We start from the raw sequence: 9,479 nt of genomic DNA on the forward strand, positions 1-9,479 counted from the left end.
TAAAAAAAAAATACAAAATAAGTTTATATAATTTTCACTAAATTTTTATAAATTTTTGTTTTTCGAAAAATCGTCTAAAAGATAGTAATTTTTAATGCATTAGTTAATAAAAAAAAATTATTCATGCTTTTATAATGTATACTTTTTATAAGCAATATTTATTAATATTTTTTAAAAAGACTAGCACAAGTTAGCGGTTTCCGCCACGTGTGGCTACTGACAATGTAAACCAACACGTGTCTATAAACTGCATAGATGTGTGTATGTACGTAAGCAGCACAGAATTTTACATCCTGCAAAAAAGTACTAAAAAATCAGTAAACTTGCGCTAAAATGACAAACCAATTGACAAACAGCCGTCGTTCACGCACACTTCTTCCCCTTTAGGTCAAACCAGCCGCATGCACACGCATCCCTTTGGCAACACACACACTCATTTGACCACTAATTTGATTTTTATTTATATCCTGTATGCACTGTAAATAAATCTATACTTTTTATTAATCCGATTAGTGGCACAATTATGATAAAAACGCGGCGTCGACAGGCGGCAGAAGTCAAACGCCATGGAGTGGTGCTGCAAAGTGCTGCATTTGGTATACATGTGTATGTGTATGTGCATATGTAATACCATACACAAACAAATGCACGCGTCGCTGTCACACACTTCTAACACCTATCTAGCTGCTGGTTTCTCCCTTCAAATATTTTCAAGAGGCGCGCCATAGCTGACTGTTGGCCTGTGATAAGGATTAACGGCAGATTCCCAGGCAAGCCGCAGGTACTCATCTAAGCAGTAATGTGAGGGTGCGAAATATTGAGATGGCATGTTGTAAGGTTGAAAATATGTCGTAAGCTGTGTGTGTGTGTGTGTTTTTATATAATATACATATGCATCGTATTTGTAACTGATATGATGAGTGGTAATGAATTTCTGATGAGCGGTTTAGTAAGTACACATGTATATATGTATATGTATATACATATGTATATGGATATAAATATATACACGTATGTATGTGGTCATGAAATTGGTGGGATGGCGCTAGTGCTGAGCAAAATGTATTTGAAAAGTAATCGTGTTCATTAAGTAACCAGTTTTACAAGAAAGGTCGCTTTATATGCTATTAAATAATTTATGCATTTTCGAAGTATACCGATCCTTTTCTTCTTAAGAATCTTGTCATTTGTGGAACCACAGATATCGGAGCAATATGGTATATATGTATATATGTATGCAGCCATACAAACTGAACGATCAGCATCAAGTTCTTGCCTAGAAAATTTTCTTATTTGACAGGTCTCTTCACTTTTTTTGTAATTTAAATATTTTTTTTCATTATTGTAAAAATTATATTATTTTTATTTATCGTTTTACATAATTTTAGTTCATTATTTGAACACTATAATGCAAAATATTAGAATTTAATTAATTTTATAAATTAGTTAATTAACTTCGGAGCAGTCGAAGTTAATATTTTCTTGTTATTTAAAAATTTCTCCGTTATTGTAAACATTTTCTAATTTTTATTTGTCATTTTATACAATTTTAGTTTATTATTTGAATACCATATATGAAAATATTACAATTTAATAAAATAAAATATTTGCATAAAAATTTATTATGTTATTTTACTTATATTCTACGTCTGCTGCTCACATTATTTGCTTTACGAACAGTTTGCATAGCACAAATCTTCCAATACAACAGTTTGTATAACCTAATAGCTAAGTCATCAACCAGAGTCAGCGGCACTAAAACTTTTACTCCGCCACTAAAACTTTTGTTGCGCACATTTACATGTGCCAGATTTTAAAGTAACAATTTCTATTTAATAATACCGCCGGAACTGGAAATCTAAAGCCCAAAGGCTTCATCAAGTCTTCCAGAATACATTAGCACACTTGCATTTTGCACAACACTACACACAAACCGAAACAAAATCAATTTCCAATTGCACGCAGCCGCTCGGCACTGTGTCAGCACGTGCGAAAATGAATTTTGGCATTATTTCTTATTTATATACATTTTCAATACAATTATGCTTACCTGGAATTTACTGTTCGTCAACTTTTTATTGCTTTTCTTATTATACACTTTACTTTTCACTAATTGCGCAGCAGCTTGTATGGACAAGTAACGCACACGAGCATTTACACACGCGAATTTTACGCTAAAAAACAACGCCCGGACTTATTTTTTGCATACTTTCATTAAAACACTATTCACACTACGATATTTTCACAAAAAACCCGCACTCGCCCCGTTATTTACCGAAAGATTCACAATTTATTCACAGCTCACGGCAGAGCAATCGACAATTTTATACGCGACGAAGGAAACTAAAACATAACGGCGCTTACGCGGCAGTTATGGCTGTGCACACACAGGGTGACAGGTGACAGAGTTGCATGAGAATTGTTAAAACTTTATAAATGTTTATTAATAATGTTAAAATAAATTATATTTATGTTGACGTGTGTGTATGCGTATATATTAAACAAAATATGAATGCATAAAATAAGTGGGTATTAATGTTTGTTATGCACTTTTTGGATGTTTATTTTTCAGACTCCTGAATATGCATAAGTCTCATTTCACACTTTTTAAAAATTGAAAAGAATATTTTGAGGTTTGCATTCGTATTAAATTTGTTTAATAATAATATTTTGTGCATTTTAATTGTTTTTTTTTATACATAATAGTTTTTTTATAAATATTTTTTTTATAATTTCAAAAAAAAACTAACTAAAAAAATGTATATTTAAAATAACAATAATAATTATTATTATTGAGAGCAACAACTTTTTGAGAATATTTTTGTTAAGAAAACATTTTCATTAGTCTACGTTTACACTTTCCAAATATTTCATTATAGATTTCGACATATAAGAATATAAAATTATTTAAATGACGAATTAGAGCATAAAATTAATTATAATAGAATTTTTTTTTTCTTGTATAAAGGGTTCATATGGTTTTAGTTATATGAGATTAATTTTTAACTTAAAAATTTTTTTGCTGAACTATAAATACCTTAATTGCGTAATATAACCTATAAAACTTTATAAAAAATTAGGAACTTGTAATAATGCCCATTTCGAATTATTAGAAAGTTCATAAAACTATATTAACAATAAAACGCCTTAAAGTATACGAAAATGTATTATTTTGTTTCATTAATAATCTCAATAAAGCAAATTTTTGCCAGGAAACGCAAACATATATGATATTTTAATTTTAATTTTTATGTACATATGTATTTATTTATTTTTTTTTTAAGTTTTTTCTATTTACATATGTATATTTTTTTTAATAAGGGGACTAATTTATTTATTTATATTATTTTATTTTTATGTAAGTATTGTTGACAGTATTCGTTTTATTTGTAATACTTTTTTTTATAATTTTAAATATGTACATATATTTAAATTGAGTTTTAATCTTTACCTGTGTGAAATATGACTTATTTTATTTACATTTCAACTTACAATAATTGTAAATGAAAGGAATGAAAATACACAAAATACAAAAATAAAATAAATCGCCAAATGTGTGTATGTGTCCTGCTATTTATTTTAAAAATATTAAGATTCCTACATTTTGTTTTTGCATACAAGCATTTTAAAATTTGTTCAAATGTAAGGTATGTTCAGTGCATGCCATTTTGTCATTAAAATTTATTGAAACATGCATACAACCCTGTATCCGTGCCAAAGCTCTCATTCGCTTTTCTGTTTCCTTCGCGTCCACACGAAAAAATTAGCCGCCAATTGCCGAAAGTGAAAATCTCTTATATTGTGTTTAATTTTGCAAAATATTACATTATTCGGACTTAAAACAATGCATTGAGTGTTTGTGTAAGAGTGTAAACTGAAATATTCAGTGGAACTATGAATTTGTGTGCAAAATTCGCTTATGAAAATAATTGCGGTGGCGTCAGTCGAGTGTGCACAGTTACAAGAACAAATTGCAGCTAGGGGCTACAGGCAAACGAAAGGTTGTGAACAATTGAAAATGTGTGCAACGTGAAAAAGACAATAAAATAACTAAAATCGGCTTGGTAGGCCTAGATATGGTTTAATATAAATCTGAAAATAAATGAATTAAAATTTAGCAATTGGCAAGTGGCTCGTGTGAGTATTCGTGCAGTTGGTGGTGTTCGTGTCTAATGCAGAAACAAAAACTCGACAGACGGAGAACAGTTGTAAAGCCAAAGTAGTATTTTGTGTTGGTTTGTGACCTACATAACAGTTTGCTAATCCGTTACGCTCACAATAGCAAAAACAAAAACCAAAAATGAAACAAAAAGTGTATGTGTTATTGAAATACACAGTGGCTTTGAAATTTATAACTGTACCGCCTGATAGGCATGGGTAATGCATGTAAAACAATATTATGGCAAACAAGTTGGTGCATGTCATAAAAAGTAAAAAAAAAAGTTTTAAATTATAAAAAATGTATAAAATTAATTGTGCATATAATAAATAAAGCATTTTATAAGTGAAATGAAAAAAAATAATAAAAATAAAATAAATAAATATAAAAATTATGAAAATAGTGTAGATCGTGGGAAATTAAATTAAAAATCAAGCTATCAAAATAAAGAAAAGCGTAGTGCATGTGTTCAAAAAGTAAAAAAATATAAAAAAAATGCTTTATGCAAATAAGTGCTAAAAGGTTGAAAAATAAAAAATTTTCAATTTCTGTTAAATCAAATAAAATATCATTTGCTGAAAGTAAATAAATAAAATAGCAGAGTAAAAAAAAAAAATAAAAATGTATGAAGCCTTTTAAGTAGGCATTTTATAAAGGAAAGCCGGTCATCGGTTATAAAAGAAATGCCCATATAAGTGAAAAAAGTGTGGTGTATAAATAAAAATATGAAAAAAGCCATCGATGAGAGGCAAAAAAAAGGTAGTGCGGGTGCCAAAATAATAGAAATATAATAATGTAATGGGCATTTAATATTGTAAAGCCAATAATCGGTTATAAAATTAATGTAAATATATGTATGTAAATAAAAAATAGTGCAGTGTGGAAAATAAAAAGGTGCGTATAAAATAAAAATAAAAAATGAAAAAAGGCATAGTGCATAAATCAGATAAAAAAATAAAAAAAGGTTTGGTGTAAAAAATTAAAATGAAAATAGAAAAGCAATGAAAAAAAAAATCTAGCAAAAAGTGTAGTGGTTTAAAATAGAAAAGATAAAAAAATCATTGTAATGGGCAATCAGTATAAGGGCAATAAAGTGTTATTTTTCGAGTGTGTAAATAAATAAAAATATATAAAAAAGCTTCTTAAAATAAGTGTTAAAAAAATCGATAATAAAATTAGTGTCCATGTCAGAAAAAAAATATAAAAAAATATKTGCATTAAAAAGCATTTGAGAAAAATAAAATAAAATAATTATTTTGTGCTTAAATATATAAATATGAAAATTAAAAGAAATGTGTGCTTTAAAAAAAGAGAAAAAAAATAATAATTAGTGTTTTTCAAAAATATAGCATATAAAAGTGTAAAATTTAATATCATGAGTCAATTAAAAAATATATAAGCAAGAATGCAAAAATATCTAAAAATAAAAGTAGTGCGTAAAAGAATATAAGTTAAAATACATATGTATTTATAAAATAAAAAGTGGTACACGTTAAAGTGAAAAATACATGCATTACCCGGTTAGGACTAAGTAAAAACAGTAATTAAATAGTGGCGTAAATGCCGTCGAAAATCTCCAGCTAGTTTTTATCGCTAAGAAGTATAGATATGTACATCCGCTAGATTGGGTAAGTCAGAAAAAAATTTACTAATTTCAAATATTTTATCGATTCCGAAAATATTATAGAAGTTTATTTAAAATTTATATTAATACTTTAATATATTTTATATAAATAATGAATATCAATTTAATTATATTATATATTGATTAATTTGAAAATTAATAATTTTTACTTATGTATGCACAATAATTTTCCTCCTACCTTATCATCATACTTGGTTGGTTCAACATTTAAATATAGGTTGTTCGCATTTTTAGGTTTTAAATTTCTGTATATCTTAAAAACTGTTATCAACTTCGAAAACAAATCTCAAAATTTAGGTAAGTAACTTCTTCAATCACAAGAAAAAGTAACGATTTTATCTCTAGTCAGTCCAAAAAGGACACTCCTCTTGTGCACTTCTAAACAATAACAACAACATACACATTTTAGGGTAGTTTCCGTTTTGCGCTGCCATATTGCTAGCTATATGCATGCTAGCGCCGCCCATAATGAAGGCTGTGGTTGGTTTAACACCACTTGCTGCGGCGCTGATAGTGGCAGTGGCAAACATATCAAAATTTCTTTCCAAAATACACACAGAAGTGTCTACATGACATTTCGATTTTGTTGCTGAAGCTGTATGGTCCACAGCATTCCGCTAAAGTGTTAAACTGTGCAAGAAGTGTTTTATTTTTACATTATTTGCAATGGTTTGGGTAGCTGCGGGAGAGACAGAGGAACATATTCCCACAGCTTCCAATAAAAGTGATATAAGTAACAGTCTAAGAAGCTGCAAGATGGAAAATACTTCGCCTAGAGCTACAGGAACAAGATCAACTTCGCCCAAGACGGGCGCTGGTAATGCCGCTGGAGATCTGAGGCCAGCAGTCTTACCTAATAGCTTGCGTATCAGTGCCACAAATGGTAATCCACCAGCATTGGTGCGTTTACCAGTGGCACAACCAGCTTATCTAAATCCCAAAACTGAGTCCATATCCGACGGTGACCTGTCTGATTTTTCACTCAACGACACTGAAGAGGATGACGAAGAATTTCGCAATTGTGTGCTTTCAAATGGCAGTCAGGGGGATGGTGAGTTTCTAATAAAGATTTTAACCATACTACGGTGCTAAAAAACATTGAGCTAAGTAGTAAACTGTTCGTCACATCCTCATTTAGCCTCACGCTCGCACTCCACTTCGCCACGCAACATGAATATACTCCAGCCGCCACGTCAAACCAATTCTCCACCGAATAATAGCAATATTTTGAAGAATGCTCCAAACCTAAGCGGCGGTCCAGTACGTAAGGTCTTTACCAATACACGCGAACGTTGGCGTCAACAGAATGTCTCTGGCGCCTTTGCCGAGCTACGCAAGTTGGTCCCCACACATCCTCCAGACAAGAAGCTCTCCAAGAACGAAATACTTCGCATGGCTATTAAATATATCAAGCTACTCACTGGTGTCCTGGAATGGCAGAAGCAGCAGGAAGAACTACAACAACAGGAACAAACGTCGAATTGTCCCGAATCACATGCCAGCAATGAGTTAAACAATAATGACAGGCATAGGTTGAATGGACATCATGAGTCTACGGTACGTGATAGCGCATCACCGCTGCGTCAAGTGCAGGTCAAGCAATTTCAGTTGAAGTGTGAACGCGTCGATAATGCGTTGATGACTAACGCCCAGCGTAATAATAGTCTCTTAATGATAGCGCCAAACGCCATGTCTATACGTCCCATCAAAATGGAACAGTTAGAGGTTGTAGATGCCGCAAATTCAGCCTCAAGTTCGTCTAATAGCTGCCAAGCGGTTGGTATCGCGTTGACAACACGGAATTCAATAACGGTTGAACGCGTTAATGGTTCCAATGGCGGGCGCTCGAACAAACGAAAGTCGCATTCAAAGTCTAGCATTGACCAAAGCAGCGAGAATCAGAATAATAAGAAGCGAAAGGAGAACTAATGGGTGCTAAGTGTTAAAAGTGTGAAGATTTGTAAAAGAGCAAACTGTTTGGAAAATTCGGTGTTAAGTTAAATAATCAGTTGTAATGAGGGACTAAAATTTAAATATATTAATATATTTACTCAAAGTATCTATAAAGTATTTTTAATTTAATATTGACAAAACTCAAAAAGAAAAACGTATAGTAAAGGGTACAGGTATTTTCTAATAACATACAAGTGTATAACTGTATAACAATATCATCATCTTGATTTTGATCTGTAAATTTTATAGTGGTCCGATCTAAACAATATGCTCGGAAATTGTAGCGTTGCTCTATGCATTGATCTATGCCAAAATTCGTGAAGTCGTCTAGTCAAATATACAAGTTCTCCATACCAGAGCCGTATTGCTATTGGTCAGTTTGCGAGATAGGTATGTCAACTTCTTGGTGAGGAAAAGTGTGAGATTTTGGAAGGATATTTCAATAGTTCGCACAAATACAGAAGAATAGATAAGGACATGTCTAAACATACTTTATAGGATCTCTGACTTTTCCTTCTGGTTGTTATAAACTTCGTGCTGAACTTTATATATTGTTCGGGGTATAAAAATTGGCACCATGTCTACTTTTGAGTGCACCCTTTACGCTTCGTCAATGTGACTGTAAAATGATATATTTTCGCATCTATTTGAAATCTACCAGCATAAAGGTCTGAAATCACTGTTTACCATATTCGTTGAATTAATAGAGCTTATAGTGCATGAAAATGAATCTTTTATATACCTTCCTCTTCTCTTGACTGTCTTTAAAAGAGATTTTGATTAATCTATAAATTTTTTCATAATTTGAACGCAGTTCGGTTCACTAGGAGAAGCAAACGTTTTTTCTACTTCGTTTTTCCAAAGTGGAGGCAGTCTCACGCTTGTAAGAGGAAGCTTTATATGTTAATCATGTTTATAACGAGTACAGAAGTGCAGGATTTGACATTTTTGTGTCCCATGACATTCGTGTTCATATTCTCAAACCTCAGCAAGCTTTCATTTTAACTTTTGTCGCTCTGCACAGTTGCTATTAACTTACAAAAAAGTGTGTAAAAAGTTAAATGAGCTTTATCAAAGCTGTCTAAAACAAACAGCTAATGTAACTTAATGAAAGCTCAAAGGGTGATGAAAAGCTTTCAAAGTGCAAAACTTTGCTGTGTATAAAATCTTATTACCTCAGCTACCTTTAAGCTTTGAAACACTGTGATTGGTTCTATTAATTATTTTTCTTTGGTTTTTGGAAAATTTGTAGTTCTATGTGCAAACCTGCATTTTTAGAAAAAAAAGTGCCAGTTGAAAAAGCTTACCGGGGGTCATATAATAGGTTGTCAAAAAAGTCTTGCAGTATTTTTATTGAATTTTCAATTGTTCATAAAATTTTTTTTGATGACTCATGCCCAGCTCTTGACCTGCTGCGGCTGCTACAATGCCGGTCTCTTTCGACCAATTCAGCGATTTTATCGCATTTTTCGACGACTGGCCTTCCAGAGCGTGGCGCATCTTCGACCACCTCTACACCAGAACGACAACGTTGAAACCATCGTTATGCAGTGGAAATGGAAACTGTATCGGATCCATAAACTGCACAAATTTTATTGGCGGCTTGAGATGCATTTTTGCTTTTATCGTAGTAGTACTGTAAAATATGCCGTATTTTCTTTTTATTTTTCTTCATGTTTGCGACGCTATAACTCACGAACGACAAAAAAGAAACGACAATCA

At 31.7% G+C, this 9,479-nt stretch overlaps 1 protein-coding gene across 1 annotated transcript; it reads left to right on the plus strand.

Moving 5' to 3' along the window:
* The first annotated feature begins 6,419 nt into the window (after nt 1-6,419).
* LOC108976287 lies at nt 6,420-7,790 on the plus strand. Its single transcript, XM_018945282.1, has 2 exons — nt 6,420-6,855; nt 6,943-7,790. Exons 1-2 carry the CDS (start codon nt 6,471-6,473, stop codon nt 7,731-7,733), a joined length of 1,176 nt encoding a protein of 391 aa, XP_018800827.1. The 5' UTR covers nt 6,420-6,470; the 3' UTR covers nt 7,734-7,790.
* The last annotated feature ends 1,689 nt before the right edge of the window (nt 7,791-9,479 follow it).

Source organism: Bactrocera latifrons, unplaced genomic scaffold, assembly GCF_001853355.1.
Source record: "Bactrocera latifrons isolate USDA-ARS-PBARC rearing strain unplaced genomic scaffold, ASM185335v1 scaffold_74, whole genome shotgun sequence".
In the NCBI taxonomy this organism is placed as follows: domain Eukaryota; kingdom Metazoa; phylum Arthropoda; class Insecta; order Diptera; family Tephritidae; genus Bactrocera; species Bactrocera latifrons.

What these genes read in the sequence shown, in the direction of transcription:
- LOC108976287 (XM_018945282.1), top strand. Translation starts at nt 6,471, where the DNA reads ATGGTTTGGGTAGCTGCGGGAGAGACAGAGGAACATATTCCCACAGCT. An exon ending in AAATGGCAGTCAGGGGGATG is followed by an intron (nt 6,856 to 6,942) that starts GTGAGTTTCTAA and finishes ATCCTCATTTAG; the next exon opens with CCTCACGCTCGCACTCCACT.